Here is a 16,486-nt window from a genome sequence, read left to right as displayed (position 1 = left end):
CTATTGCGTCAGTGTTTTCTCTGGAAAAGTCCATGTTTAATAAAATTTTCTATTCCGTCTCTATCCCAGGAAAATGAAGAGTCGGTAAGTCCTTTCTGGCCCCTGGCTTCTTCCTGCAGAGTCTAGGAGGTGCCCCTGCTGCCCACGGAGACCAGGCAGGGTAACGAGAATGCCCAGGCTCACGCCACCAACAGCCCCAGAGCCTTTCGTGACGAAGGAGACGGTGCAAAGGGGGCTGTCCAGGACTGTCTGGGGTGGGGTAAGGACCCTGGATTCCCGGGGGGCCCTAACTGTAATCACAAGCACCTCTATAAGAAGGAGGCAGAGGAGATCAGACACTGAAGAGACAGCAGTGTGGCCGTGGGGGCAGGGACTGGAGTTCTGTGGCCACAAGGCCAGGAGCTCGAGGAGCTGGAAGAGGCCAGGAGCCTCCAGCTGGCGCACGGCTCTGCCAACACCCGACTTTAGCCCAACAAAAGTGATTTCAGGCTCTGGCCTCCAGAACTGTAAGGGAATAAATTTGAGTTGTTTGAAGCCATTAAGTTTGGGATAATCTGTTTCAGCCGCCATAGGGAGCTAATACAATACTTCATTCTGTTTTCAACCTGCGATTAAAACAACCCCAATACAATGATCTCAGGCATAAAGAAAGAGTTCCACACACACTCTTGCGTGTGTGTTGGGGGCTGGGGCGTTGAGGCGGTTGGGTGACGGAGGTCTCCCTTCCAAAAATTATGTTCATCTGATCACATGTGTCACAGATACTCATTATAGAAAAGCAGAGTTGCAACTCTCACAAAAACATGAAGGAAACGAAAATCAGCCATAATCCCAGGATGAACCAACCACTGATCGTATTTTAGTGCATAAATCTGTGGGTTTTGCTCCCGAAGCAAAATCACTTCTGATTACAAGCTCAAGCATTTTGTTTAAAGGCAGAAATGTGGTCTATGAAGAGTCGTCCACGAAGACAAGCCAAATACTTAAGATCAACTGTCGTGCTGTCCTGGAGACACAAGCAGTGACCCCCAGAGCTTTCTGTGTCCTGGCAGCAGCCACAATGTGACCTGCACCCAAGTGTAATGAGAGAAAAGTAAGGAGCATGAGGCTCCCCAGCCTCCTCTTCTATGGACTTTGTAAATCAGTGCACACAAAGGAAAGCCCACCATGTTGTGGAAACTCACAGAAGTTAAACGCTGCCCCTGAACCCACCTGGTGGCCAAGGTAGAGGGAGCAGGGACACCTGACTCCTGAATGGCCTCTCCTCCCCTGGAGTGGAGGTGAGGTGACAAAACGCACCAGTCAGTGTGGGCACGGGAATATCTATTGCTCTTCAATATGAATGGTAACATAGTATCCAAAAAAAGATAGCACGGACCTTCTTGCAAGAAGCCCCTCCTACCGGGAAAAACAAACATGTTCAAATAACTGCCATTCAGAGGCTATCATTGCCACATTGTGACGGAAGGAGGCACAGGATACAGCAAGGAGCCCCAGAGGAAGGCGTGACTAACATGCTGAATAAACGCGATCAGTAATGTACAATCTGTATTATGTTTCACGCATCACCCAATGCGAGGGCTGGAAGAAAACACAGTGATCACTTAGCTCACCCCTCCCCAGACTGTCAAATGGAGCAGTGAGTGTTTGAATGAGATTACCTCTCGAATCCCTTTAAGCTCCAAATGTAACTTTCTCAAGTACAAAGCAATGGATAGTAGTGCCCTGTTGAGACCGTAAACTACTCATGAAAAGAGATTAGTAGGAACTCCAATTGCTACTTGATTTTTAATTCCACTCAGATACAGAAAGGGAGCCTGTTTGCCTCAGGCCCAGGAATCCCTGGAAGGCTCCGAGCCCTTGAGTCTGTAATCTATTGTGTGAAAAGCACTTTAAGGGACATTGTGTTCAGTCTGGGGTCACTGTCAGAAAAACATCCTTTCCACACGATATTGTTTTCCAAGGACTGGCACGCCCCAGCCCCAGAGAAGGATGCAGAGTGAGGAGGACGAGGCATCGAGGCATCGCCACCCTCAGGAGCATCTGCACCCACCCTCGCGGCCGCTGACCTCTGCTGCTCCTTACCACTTCTTCCGGAAACATTTCAACTGCCTGCGCACCGGCCACCTGTTTCACTACAGCGGGGTTCTTTCCTGCTCTAGACCTGCGGACAGACAGTCTCCGTGAGGTCTGTGAGCACCCAAAACTGCCCGTGAATACTGTGTGCGCAGCATCCTGTGATACGGAGGTCACTGCTCCGACCAGATCCTGAAGGGGACCTGGGAGCCACAGAAGACTAAGAACGCACGTGCCCTTGCAGATGTGAATCAAATATTAACTCGAGCGCCCTCGGTGCGTCCACACGCCAACGTGTGTGTCCTGAGACTCCAGAAACCCCCAGGAGGCAGGACACTCGCTAACAAGCTTTTACTTCAACGTCAAAAAAAAATTTTTTTTAACAAAATGTCATCCCCAGGACATATAAAACTGAATGAGCAAAGACTAAAAATTCAAAAAAAAAAAATCAATTACCCATTTAGTCACTTTGAAAAATCTATCTTGCAACCCAGAGTCTCAGGGAATGTCAAAGCTCTAGTTGAATTTTTAATAAACTGGAAAGGATAATGTTAAAGAAGAGACCTTTTCAAAGGTGAGCTCAGCTGGTCCAAAGGTTGTGGGTTATTGCTAAAGAAACCACACACACACAAAGGGAAGCTGGTGACAGACAAGTTGTGGTGTGAAGCTGCTGATGGGAGTTGTGGGCGAGTGACCCTCTCCTCAGACGAGTTAGATGCCCGAGACCCCAGGAGAGAGCCCCAGTGGGGTCTTCGGAGACATGTCTATTTCGACCCTTGGTGACTTTATCCAGTGTTACGGGTTTAAATAACATCCATGTGCCAGAGATTCACAAATTTATCCTCCGAGTCCCCAACTGCACCCGTCCCCAAACCAATCCATTCGGCTGCCTCGTTAGTATCACCACTGCAATGTCTAACAGCAACGAAACCTCAGAATCCAAAACTGAATTCCCGACGGCCCCCCTTAAACCTGCTCCTGCTGCAAACTTCCCCTCTCCGTTGATGGCAACTCCATCTTTGTAGCTGGTCAGCCCTGAAATCCCGGGCTCCTTCTGGGCCCTCTTTCTTTCACACCCTACATCCGACCCATCTGTGAGTCCCGTTGGCTCCACCTTCCATAGACACCAGACTGGGAGGCCTCCCTGCCACCTCCGGCACCGCCACCCTGATTAGCCACCGCTGTCTCTGCCTGGATTCCTCACAGGTCTCCCTGCTTCCACCCCGTCCCTCCTGTCTGAATTCAGAGAACAATTCCAATCAAGCACACGGGGACACAGCAAGGCAGGGGCGGCTGTGATAGGAGAAAGGGTATGTCAGAGGAGAGCGTATTCCTGGGTCCTCAAAGCCCATCAGTATGAAATCTGGATCTTAGAACATGTTTGCTCTGCAGGGAGACGGAGAATTCCCTCTCAAGCCAGTGGAGTTATTTTGTTTGGCTCTAGACTCCCTAGACACACCTTTTGTTCTGTTTCAACTGATTGAAGAAGGGCTCTTGAACAGCAAAAAAACAGCTACTACTATGACCAAAAAGGCTGCGCAAGCAACTTCTCTAATGACCAGCTTTGAACAGGGTGAGAGACTGTAGAGACTTTCAAGTTGCCCTCTGCAGCGCCCCAGTCTGCCACCGAGCTCTTCAAGACACTGGGGGTGAGTGTGACCAGACCCCCCACCAAGGCAAATCCATATGGTCAGCTTTGTGCACTGGCATCCCCCGTAAGACTTCATCTGAACGCGTACTCAATAGCAAGCTCTGGAAAACCAACCAAAAGAATTTACTTAACACCCAAAGAGAAAAAGCCGAGAGGGAAATGAGAAACAGAGGCTGCAGAAAAACTTGGGCAAGCCAGCCTATCGGATCACATGCCAATAGCGCTCCTCCCCTAGAGGGAGACTGTAAAATGTGACAGGGCACCATGGGCAGATCTAATATACACACCGGAATATGTAACACATCGCCACTTTTGTTCTTCAAACATGAGTAGGAACCGTCCTCTCGTGCACGCCTAAGACTGTGGAGTTACGCCCAGGGGAAGGCACTCGGTTTGGCTGTGGCCTTTGCTCCCACATATGAAGCCAGAAGGTAATGGGACGACATCCACAGCGGCTTGGAAGAGAAATATGGGCCTCTGGCCAGCTTTGCCCACTCAAGTCATTGCTCCTGCAACAAGGTAACAGGTTGACACTATGAACTCTGCAAGGACTCAGGTAATATGTCATCTGTAGACACTCCCTGAGCAACATTTTGCTCAAACTGTAGTTCCCATACAACAAAAAATGGATCAGAATGTTTAAGACCTCGAGACTGAGGAAGTCACAGCTGGAGAGAACAGGCGTATTACTGATGCTAGTAACAGCACGTTTCAAGTGCTTGTAAGCCCCAACTACTGTACTAAACATATATAGCATAATATATATATATATATACATATATATATATATAAAATGTTTTATTTACCAGACGTATACACATAATATACATATATATAGCATCCTCTTTAATTATCAAAATAAATGAAGTTGATTTGGTAAAGAACATCCTAGTTACCTCAGTGGCAGCATTACCCCCAGTTCACAGATGAGAAAACCAAGTGAACCCCAAGTGACCTGTTACGATATACCAACGAGTAAGTAGTAGAGCTGGAATTCCAAAAGGTAGCCCAAGGAGTTCCTCAGGTTCCCCCAGTTTATTTTTTATAGTACCTTTATTCTTTTTTATTCTTATCTAGTTTTCTAGTTATGCTACATAAATGTATTATTACATGTATTATTTTTTGAAATTGAACATGTACATTTTTTTCAATGAAAATAAATCCAAAGACACAAAACCAATTCCCCCAAAATGCTAAAAAGGAACAGATTGGTAAGGACATTTCAGAATGATGTCCTGCATAAAGAAAGCAGGCAAGACAAATGTCTATTAAAACTGTACTGAAATCTGTATTTTAAAAGAGCATGAAGTGGAACCAGAGACACCTGTGCTTAGGAAAGGCCCATTCCCAGCAATCAGGCCACAGTTTTGGACGTGGGCGCCGAAGGACTCACTGTCAAACACGTAAAGAAAGGAACTCGCTGCTGGAGACAGGAGTGAAACTGTTTGAAGTGATTGGAAAGGGAAGTTTTAACATACAATGATCCCTCTAGATTCTAGAAGTAACCCCAAAAATAAAGTCAAGAAAGATTTGCAATTCTTTCCCGGATCCCCTCAAAAAAGGATCCACATCCTCCCGACTTCCCAGGCCCCCTTTCCAGCTGGACAACGGAGCTGGCAGGGACCTCACCTTAGGCAGGTGACAAGACCTCACCTGGGATGTTGTGTATGGTGATGGCCAAGATGAGCAGCGCGATTCTCCTCCAGCTGCTGCCACTGCGGGGAGCCAGGTTCCCTGGAGAAGGCATGGGGACAGCAGAGCCCTCCTGAAGGCCGGTGGCCACTGCTTTCCTCCTCTGGTACGCCTCACCATTCTCACTTTTGTCTGAGCAAAAAGAGAGGGACGGGGAGAGACAGCACTTTGAACATGAGCAATTACTTTGAACTTGGGCAAGCAGCAGCAGGAAGAAGCTTTCAAGACCAGGATATGAGCTACTTCCTAACTTCCGAATGGACCAGGGATTCTTCTGCGTGTTCCTTCATTTATTTGTGCCTTCGCTCACTCATTCATTCGTTCGTTCACTCATTCAGCAAACATTCACTGAGCAGACATTCAGTGCCCAATGTAGAGGTATTAACAAGGGTGAGGAAGGTAGAAACAGTACATTAGCAGTGCCTACCTTGGAGAAGCAATACTGGGGAGTGATCAGAAGCACAGATTCTGGAACCAGACTGCCAGCTCACAAGCCGTTTAAACTCTTTGTGCCTTAGTTTCCTGGCTCACAAAATGGGGTAACAGTACCTAGTTCACGGGGGCTTTGCGAGGATTAAAGGAGAGGCTTCATGAAAAGACTCACGCTGCCCTAAATGCTGTGTGCGTGGATTGTGGCTGCTGCCACGTGCCCTTCTCTCCCACAGCCCACGGAAGTCTAGCACATGAGACTGCTCTCCTGGTGGCAATGACTCAAGGGGGGACCCATCCAAACGCCAGGCTCAGCCAGTGAGATTCTCTCTCAGGGATGGGGCCTGGAATGGGGAAGGAGCCTGGGACTGTAGTGCGGGTTCTCAACCCAAAGTTCACACGATGTGAGGGCAGCCATGAGGTACCACGCACACAGGGAACAAGGCAGCAGGTTGGAGACAGACAAGAGGGAGCAGATACCCACAGACAAGTAGAGGTGGGGAATCATGTGGCCAGAGCCAGGCAGAGAGACAGACGAATGGCAGCCTGGGTGCAGTAAGACCTTCCGACCCTCATGAGCTGACTTCAGTCCCCAGCCCTTGACTTTCAAACTAACCTTCCTTTTACAAAGTCCCTTTTGAGAACACATTTGAAGAGTGTCATTTGTTTATTCCTAAAGGAGGTAAAATGCCTGGATCAAAATACAGGAGAACAAGGGTGAGGCTGAGCAGCCAGGCCGGGGGGCACAGCAAGGGTGGATCTGTGGGAGAGGTTTCCCAGAGGTGGGGCGCCTTGGGCAAATCTTAAACACATGGGGGCACGAATGGAAGAGAGTGTCTTTCTACCACAAGTGAGCATGAGAACATGCAAAGCATAGCTCAGATGTCACAGACAGGTCACCAGAACATGTGTTTAGGGAACCCACCACGAGCAGGGTACCCACACATCCCGGTGTGGCTCGCTATCACAGGGGGTTATCGGTGCCCCTTTCCCTCGCAGAAGCGTCCTGGTCTAGAGCATTAATTATGTGGCTCTCAGGCTGCAGAAGCCACAGAGGCCTGGTGGGGGGACATCTCTCCCTGAGGTCAGTGGTCATCAGCCTGCACGGTAGGAGGAGAGCTCTGTGTTCCTCCTCCTTCCCTCCTCTGCTCACACATTTTCCACAAGTGAACGAGCTCTCACCTCCAAGCTGAAAGATACACAAAATTTTCCCAAAGTCCAACGAAGAAACAAGGAGAACTTCAGGGATACCTTCCTCTCTGACCTCACTCCCTGCTGTAACGCAAGGCAAAGGTGGTTTATCCCACCCTCTTGGGGAGTCATTTAAAGACCAGAATCTCAGTCTGTAAACTTGACCCCATCTTTGATTCCCTTTTTGGATAAACTGTCCAAGTGGAATACTGTTTTACATTTCAAAATCAAGAAAAGAAAAAGAAAACCATCCTTTTGAAAATCATTTTGGGTTTGTTTACTCAAATTGAGTCAGCAGGGCTTAAAGACTGAGAAAACACCAGAGACAGGTGCAGGCCTCCCCCGTCCTGGGAACAGCTGACTCTCAGCCCCATTCGGGGGAAAAAAGGCCTTGTATTGATCCTCGGAAGCGCGGCCCGCCAGCCCTCCTGCAGTCAGCTGCCTCAACTCACACACCGGCCTCTGGAGGAGCACACAGCCGTCTCAGTTGGCCGGCAACCCCTCCAGGCAATATTCGCAGGCTCAAAGCTAAATACCCACTGTGCGGCAGCCACACCACATGTGTGTGCACGCATGTGCAAGCATATGAGTGCCATGCGGTGCAGTCTCGCTTGCCTCAGATATCAGGCAGCCTTTATGTATGTTCTCATGTCTGCATATGTATGTACACACGGGGGAATGTTTCTGTACATTTAAAGTTGACGACATCTAACAATGCAGGCTGCGGAGGCTAGATGGGAAATTGAACTAAATATCAGGGATTTTAAGCCCATGAGCACTAAAGCCACGAGCCAGCAAAGTGGAGGACTGTGCAGGAACCAAGCCACACCACGGCAGAGGCCACCCGGGTGTCCCCTGGGCCAGCCAGTGGGCATCACTCCTCCTTGGGCCTCCTCTGAGCTCACTGGCCTGACCTAGACGCTCTTCAGTGGAAAAGAAAACCAACCCCATAACCCAACCCTTCCCTTTAGAATTTTATAATTTAAGGGTCGATAGACAGGGCAGCTGTACATAAACTCCTTTAAGTCTAAGGAGCAGAGCCGCTCAGTCTCTAACAAGCGCTGAAGCTACCCTGGGTTTTGTTAGGGATGCAGAGGGATCGTATTCGGGGCCTCCTGCAAACAAGTGCAGAGAGCCACAGAGATGAGACATCGTCAGCACACCCCGGCACCATGAGAACATCAAGCACAGGGCATCCTGGACCAGGGGAAGGAAGCCTGCCTCGCCTTGGGGTCCCAAGGTGTGAGTCCTTCTCCTGTGGGAAGGGGGAGGCTGTGAGCCCGATGTACTTCTGAAAGTTAAACACACCACCACTAATGAGTCTACAACGAGGACAATCCATCCAAATGCATCATGAGGGTACGGAGGCGTCCTGAGTGCAGACTGTTCTTGCCTCTCCTGGTTAGGGTTGGATGAACCATCACATGCCATCAGGTGAAACATCAGCACCTGGGATGGGGACACAAGTGGGGCACAGTGACAAGAACCCAGGAGATTTCTTGAAATAGGAAAGGTTTAGACACCTGTGAAGTAGGATTGGGCAAGAGGAAGGACATTTAGGGATGGAATGGCTGATGTCAAGGTCAGACATAGAAAACATCAATGACACTGGCCAGTAGGTGATGTTGAGGACTTAGCTTAACACTCACAATCCTTACAAAAGCCCCATGAAGTAGAGATCACCCCCTTAACTAATGAGGAACTTGAAGAGGAGAGAGATGGGGGAACTGGTCCCAGGACACAGAGCCCTGAGTCAAGCCAAGTCCTCTGCCTGGACACCGCCCCTGAGCTAGGCCCGTTGGCCGACTGGCGGGGCAGGGGAGTGCTGCTCTCCTCTGCCCACCAAAATGCGCACTGTGAGCAGTCGCTGTGGTGGCATTTAGAGGCTTGGAGTCCCAGCGGTTTTAGTTCAGAGATGTGTACGTAGCAGAGAGGTTCCGGTGAGTGACAAGACAGAAAAGGCTCAGTGGGAGTCTTGAATCTACCATCACTCCCACTCACAAACACAAAAACAGTGTTTCTTAACCCTATCAACCTACCATTTCTAAGTGTAAGTAGGAAACACTTATAAACACTGAGTACGGGACCCAGGGCTACCGTTCCTTCAGGAGGTAAGAAAAGAACCACTTCGAAGTGGATCATCATCAAAAAACCTTTTTTAACATTTGAACGCAAGCATCTAAGAGTCCACACAAAGATGGAGGCCCCTGATGGACCTCAGCCTGTGCCCCCTGCCTTCATCTTTGCCATGGGGGCATCGCATTGCTGCATTTGAGAATGAGGACCCCAGGCGAAGATAGACCAGTCCAAGATTCACGCTTCCCACTGGATCGCAGGGTGACCCGATAGTGTCCTCTCCCAGAAACAAGGGACACCATGCTTGCCCCAACACATTGTATCACAGAGTGAAAGCAGACAGGGGTCTGGGGGCACAAGCCAGGGGCCACAGCGAAGGAACCCTGCTGCGCGGGGGAAGCCGGCTCCTTAGGGCTTGAGCTCCTCCCCTGCGAAGGGAAAAGTCCTCGTGTCTCTAGGTCAGGGGACCGAACCCATTCTGGATCAGCAGCTGCTCTGGGAAGCTACCATCTTCTCTCCAGCAAAAAGGAAAATACACTGACATGATTTTAAGTGATTTTGGAATCCTTATGGAGTCAAGGACCTTTGTTTTCATAGCCCATGGGCCCAGTCCCACCAGGGACACAGGGTATCTGAATCTAATAGGCCTCCCAGGAATATGACAACACTAATTAACACGTCACCAGCCACGAGAGCTTTAAAAATCATCCCCAAGATATCACTGGAGATAATTTGGTTGAATTAGCACAAATAGGCAAATCCTTAGCTGATTAAGTGCAGAAAGTTTCAAATCCCTGGGAAAATACCTTCTCTGAAAGCTGAACCTGTTACAAAACATAAATGAAGAGGAGTCAGCAGTACATACTCACTGTGCACGACGTGTGCATAAACAGAATCAAAGGCTGGTCAAAAGCAGCAAGAGAGGAGGGTCCCTGGACCAATACTTTTCCTTTCCTCTGTGTTCCGGAGAATCAGAATAACTCGGGGGAAGAAATTCAATTATCCACAGGAGTGTGACAATGCTTGCTAAGAATTCGGTTCTGTTTCCCTACTCATTTATGGGATTAGCATGACTTCCTTTTTACATTATAATTTATGCTGAGCTTGAACATGAACTAATTACTCAACATTGGTTTGTATCAACCCCGGCAGATGGAAAAACCAAGGCCCACAGAGGCCCTTCTTGCTGGTCCCATGGGAATTTAAGAAAGAGCCAGGGTGGCTCCCTCAGCCTTGGCAGCGGGCCCTTCAGCTTGGAGACATCGAGATGTAAAGCCTGTGACTGTCTCTAAACCTATCCACAACTCTCCTCCTGTTCCCTCTTTGTAAAGCTATAAACACAACCTCATTAAAGACCCTCGCCCAAACATAAAAAGTCCCCAGTAGCCCTACGACAGTGGCTGACCCCGTGTCTAGTTCATGTACACTGGTGGTTTGCGTATTTGCAGGCAGTGCAAATGATGACAAGAACAGGTCACACTGTCAGCCATGGGACTGCGGCTCTGTCAGTCATCAGCCATAAGGCTTCAGGCACATGCTGTCTCTCTGCCTCAGTGCTATCGTGGTAAAATGGGTTCGATAATCATATCTGCTTAGTAAGGTTGTTATGAGAACGAAAATACACACCAAGCATCTGGCACATGAAAACCACAATCAATGTTAGCTATTACTATTGATGATACGTTTTAGTGTATACTTTCCTATACCACTTGTTTCACTTAGAACTAAAGAAACATTTTCTAGATTGCTTAGCTTCTTCGACTCTAGTTTTTAGTGGCTCAAGGGCATTTTGCTTATTTTAGAAATCCTTTTATCGCATCCTTTTATTCAAGTTTGAACGGTCACTCTTTTCCAGATTCTAAAAGATGCAGTGCCTCACTCTTGCCACGTGGGGGCATACTCTTTCTGCTCCCTCCCACCCACAAAGGGCACCCACCCAGGGAAAGTTCCTGTCTTGACTTCAAGCACTGAATCTTTGTTTTATGGCTTCATGATTCATCTACACCACTGGAACATGTGAAGAGGGGCTGAGCTACCCTCCAGAGATGGCATAGCGCATGAGGTAAAGTTCCTATTGAAGACTGGAGGAATCTGTGCGAGGACCCTTAAGTCTTTCACGTGGTTGTCTGTACCAACTGTTGCCCAACAACTGTTTCCTAAAACTGAACCACATTGGAGAGGTCCCCCCCGTGCACATTACAGGTATGTGCATCTGAGAATTCCTTTCATTTACCCAATGCTCCCTTCCCACCTTCCACTACTGAATCTTCAAAATGATTTTGGCTTCAATTTCCCAAAAAAGGAGAGGCATCAGTTGAAATGGAGAGAAAAAAGAAAATTAATTCTTGGCTTTTGATCTTCAGAGGAGTGGGGGGAGCTGGCACTACCTGGTGGTTTAAAGGAGAAAAGGGATTTTCAGGGGAGGGACATTTCTGCATTAAATGCTGTCTCTAGAAACCACTGGGCACTTGAAACATGACTCAACTGTCAGGAACTGGGGAGGTGGGAGAGCTGGAGATTGGCCATATGATGCAGCACGTGGTTTAACAAGAGCCAATGGGAAGAGGGGAGGGAAATAACGCTTATGGTGCCTTTTCATGGGGAAATTCCTTCGCTTCTCTGAGCCTTCGAAGGCTGCGCACCCAGGAGTGCCCTTAGATCCCCCAGGACCCCTTAAACTGCCAACATACAGCCTGCAAATGTGAAGTCCTGGCATGAAAGCAACAGCAGAGCGTTCATTTAACTCTCGTCAACTTAATTGGGTTAATGCGTGTGAGTGGTCCAAGGAGGGAGGACTGGCTGGCTATCCCATCCATTTTGCCGTCAGGCAAGAGCCCCAAATGAAACACTCCTGCCAATAGCCTCATTTCTGATTATGAAGATGCAGAATGTGTATCGAAGCGACCTTGGAAAACCTCAAAGTACAAATGAGAAAATGTAAACCACACATAATAATGACATCATTTAAAACAAATACTACAGTTCGGCATATTTCTTTCCAGGCTCTTTCAGATTGGTTTACAAAGCTAAGATAGATTATATAACCATAGGCTTTTCGTTTCCACTAAACATAACACCAGCATTTCCGTAGACAATGAAAAACCCTTACACTTCAAACGATACAAATTATTATTTACTTAATCTTGACCATTAGGCATTTAGGCTATTTCTATTTTTTTTTCCTATAAAGATCACTGCAAAACCTCTAACTTATATAAACAGTCAGAAATTTGGACAAAGTTCTCAGAAGCTGAACCTTGATCAAAGGCCTTGATGCATTTGTCTAAGTAATTTCTAGAAAGGCCACGCCATTTATACTCCTGTCAACAGAATCAGGCAGTTTCTTAGTCAGCCTGGATATTTCTCATTTGAAAATAAATGTCTTCATTTACGAGGGAAATGCTATTTCCCCTCATTTGTATTTCTCTGACTACAAGTGAAGCTGAGTGTTTTTTCAGGCCTATTTTTTTTCCTTGTTTGTGAAAGGTCCTCTATCCCAATGAGGCCTTTTTAAGTCCTGGTAATATGATTAGCTGACTCCTTACAGACAAGGGTAATTTTACTGTGATCCGCTTACGTTTGTCAGTGACTAATGAGACCTCGCTGGGAGTCACAGATATGGTTCCTAATCAGACTGCTGAATTCACCTGGTCAAGTTGGAGTTTCAGCCTCCGTGTTTAAATTCCTTCCTGAGATTCCTTAAGACAGCACGGTGTCGTTAAAAAAACATGTATTGCCCTGGCCGAGGGGTTCAGTTGGCTGGAGCGTTGTCCTGTACACCGAAAGGCTGCGGTTCGCTTGCCGATCAGGGCTCACACCTAGCTTGTAGATTGGAGCTCCAGTCGGGACATGTGTGGGAGGCAGCCCATCAATGTTTCTTTCTCACATTGACGTTTCTCCCTCTCTTCCTCCCTCCCTCCTTCTCCTCTCTCTAAAATCAATAAAACAATAGATAAAAAACCATTATCTGTTTTATTTATGCTACTATCTGGTATGGTTCTGAAAGCTACTTTTCTCTCTCCATACTGAAATATCACTGTTTTCAAAAGCAGAGGGTCTATGAGAGCTTCCCCCACTTCCCTGACTTCTCCCTCCATCCCACAACCCTGCGATTCTTGCAAGCCACACAGCGGTTTTGCAACCAGAATGTAGAGCAAAAAGAATCTAGTATGGACAGGACCCTCACCTGAGTTCCCAGATTAAGCAAATTAAAAAACAGGGTGCTCAGTTGTATTTGAACTTCATATATAAAATACTTTTAGTATAAGTATGTCCCAGAAGTTGCAGGGGCTATACTTACACAAAAAGGTAGTCATTGTTCATTTCAAGTTGGAGTGTAACTGCATATCCCGTGTTTTATCAGACAGTCCTCCGTGCGCCTACCTTAGGGTCCAAGTTCTGGGCAGGGAGAGTGCCTACACATGTCTCAGTGCAAAGCCTCTCAAGGATGGACTGCGTGGGTCACGCACAAGTCAGGGCAGGAAGAGATTCCATCAGAGGCCAAGGAAGCTTCATGGGGAGATCACAAGTATTTATTATGCTTACTTACTGGGCTTTAGGCAGAGAAGCATCTGGAGTCTAAGAAGCATGATGATAAACTTATTTACCATCTTTGTAACTACCCTAGACATCGCCATTGGTCATTCTAATAACCACAAGCCACACGATTATCAGAGAGTCACGTGCTGCCTGATTGCCTTGTCTTTTTAGCCAGTGCGTATTTTCCAGGCACCCAAAGCCATCCACGCCTTACCTTTGCTGCTTATGAATAAGCAGTTGCTTAGTGACAACACAGACACAAAGAGACCTGCATAATTGGTAAAAAATTAAATGCATATCAGAAGAAGAGGTGGCTTCACTATCACCTGAAGATGTGTCATCTGTGAAGCAAACCACCCACTGACATGGTGCTCGTTCCAAATATCTAAGTCAGGTAGTAATTTCTATTCTCCATCCACATGGCCAAAATTTCCAATAAGATTAAGAAGTCCACCTAGCGGGTCCGCTCTATAAACCAGGTTAGTTTACAGGCACAAGAACCATCTGACCAATCTGAACTCATTCCCAATTAACTGATTTTGGCCTAAGACTAAGTCCTAGGTGGGCTCCAGAGCTGTCTCTATAGCTCTCCTCAGCTCACCCTGCACGTGTGTGTTCAACGCAAACACCACAGTGGGAAAGGGACCATTACATCTTTTGGGGGAGAGGAGCTCCACCAGCAGAAAATGACATTTACTTCAAAAGAGCCCAACATGGCCCTGGCTGGTGTGGCTCAGTGGATTGAGCACCAGCCTACGAACCAAAGGGTTACCAAGTTTGATTCCTGGTCAGGGCACATGCCTGGGTTGTGGGCCGGGCGCCCAGTAGGGGGTGCATGAGAGACAACCACACAGTGATGTTTCTTTCCCTCTCTTTCTCCCTCTCTTTCCCTCTGTCTAAAATAAATAAATAAAATCTTAAAAAAAAAAAAAGAGCCCAACACATTCATTTCTAAAAGGGCGTTTCCGAAGAATACTAATGCTTTTAAGATCTTTGCAAAGGACTCAGCCTCTCCCAGAAAGATGGCAGCTCCTTGGTAACTTACATGGTTGTAAGTTCCCCGGTGAAGGAAGGAGGTGTCCAAGAGAACAGCACCTGCTTCCGGGTTCTGTCCAACTGCTAATATTAACTTAAGTATCGTTTGGCTCACTTTCCTGTTGGAGGAAATGTTGCTCTCGCATCTTCTCTGATTCTGAGAATAAAAATAATAGCCTAGCCTACTATGTCTCCAAGTGTGGAGTGGAGGCCAACCACTGCAGTGTCGTGGTGGCAGCCCCCAACACACCCGTTCCTGGAGCCCACCCTGCAGCTACTGAACTAGAATCCCTGGGAGAGGCACCCAGGAATCTGCATCATACAAGCCATATGACACCCCCACCCACCCACCCGTCTGCACTCCAGGATAATTCTGATACAGGCTGAAGTTTTAAAAGTATATTTTAGACTGCCCAACCATTGGTTAGTTGAGGTACTGCCTCTGCATCTAAATTTACATCAGTCCAAACATTTATGGCCAATCAGGAGTCTCAAGGTAAGACACAGGGACGTACTTGACCCTTGGTTACATCTAGGCACCTAAGGATACATATGACTTTTTTCCAAACATGCAGTAGGGAAGACAAAGGAATTTAAGGCGAGAAAGTGACAAGTAATTGAATTGTCTTGACAGAAACCATCATTTCCTTACATCAAATTAAAATGACCCTTAAAAAAAAAGAGAGAGAGAGAACATGGGCCATCACATAAAAATGCGACCAGCAGCAGAACTGAGAGAAAAATAAATTCCTCCAAACCAAGGCACTGTCGCATCTTCCCTAGGTCCACATAGGGTCTACGTAGGCTCTAAGTCACTTAGCCACTACAATACACATTGCCAATATTAACACATAGCATTATATTCTGCAAACTACAATAGGAAGGCAAAATCCTTCTTTCGTCAAAGGCTGCATGACTGAAAGGAAACTGTGGTGTTGGAAAGGTTTAAGTGAGACTAACGTTCCATAAACATTTCCTGGTTCATGGATTTTCTTGCTTTTTGGATGCATACAATTGATGCTAAAACACAGGATAATCACCAGAGATAACAACAACAACAACAATAACAACAACAACGAAAAGGGAAAACATAAGCACCTGCATGAAACTTTAGGTTTTGCTTTCTGTCTCTGTTACAAGAAGGTAGAAGAGCTGAGACTGCAATGGATGCAAAGGGGAATCTGAGTCCACGCCCACGGTCAGTAGGAGAACCTCTCCAGCTCAGTCCCCAGTGGTGAGCAACAGAGACCAACTCATTCATTGGAAGGGTATTTAGGGGCTCATGGGACCAACCCAGGAGGCTGCAGAACCCATCTGGGAAACCAAACAGGGAGACCAGGACTTCCTGTTCTACCAACAAAACGCCACCATATCTCCCTTGGGGAAGCACCTCTGTCCTAATACTGGAAACCAAATACTAGGTCACTAGCACTGAATGCTGGCCATTCCTGCTGGAACCACTGGCCAGGTTATCGTCACCTCCAGCTGCAAGAGCAGCCAGAAACCCAACTTCTATCCTATAAGGCAGGCTCGTCCTTCCACCCAAACTCCCAAGGTTGGGGGGAAAGGTGAGTCCCAAATATGGTCAAGGGCCTTGGGAGCTAAGCAGCTATAGAGGGAGGAGGGAAGGAGAAAAAGAGGGAAAGAACAGGGGAAAGCTACTAAAGGGAAGCTTTATCCACATCCCCTGACATCCATGTCTTCAATGCCTTAAATTCGACATTAAATTGTCACTGGGCTTCCCTCTCCTTTTAGAAAGACAATTAAGTGAACGAAATCCATGGCATGGACTTCTCC

General features: G+C 47.3%; 1 protein-coding gene across 2 annotated transcripts in view; it reads right to left on the bottom strand.

Moving 5' to 3' along the window:
* The window catches only part of SLC39A11 (solute carrier family 39 member 11), a 253,919-nt gene that overhangs the window by 90,233 nt on the left and 147,200 nt on the right, over nt 1-16,486 (bottom strand). For both annotated transcript variants that reach the window (XM_045182203.2, XM_024573427.3), the window contains exon 6: nt 5,381-5,551. In XM_045182203.2, coding sequence (XP_045038138.2) covers nt 5,381-5,551 — 171 coding nt within the window. The remainder of the gene's footprint in view (nt 1-5,380; nt 5,552-16,486) is intronic.

This window comes from Desmodus rotundus, chromosome 9 (assembly GCF_022682495.2).
Source record: "Desmodus rotundus isolate HL8 chromosome 9, HLdesRot8A.1, whole genome shotgun sequence".
NCBI classification, from domain to species: Eukaryota; Metazoa; Chordata; class Mammalia; order Chiroptera; family Phyllostomidae; genus Desmodus; species Desmodus rotundus.
This window is presented reverse-complemented; position numbering and strand designations above follow the sequence as displayed.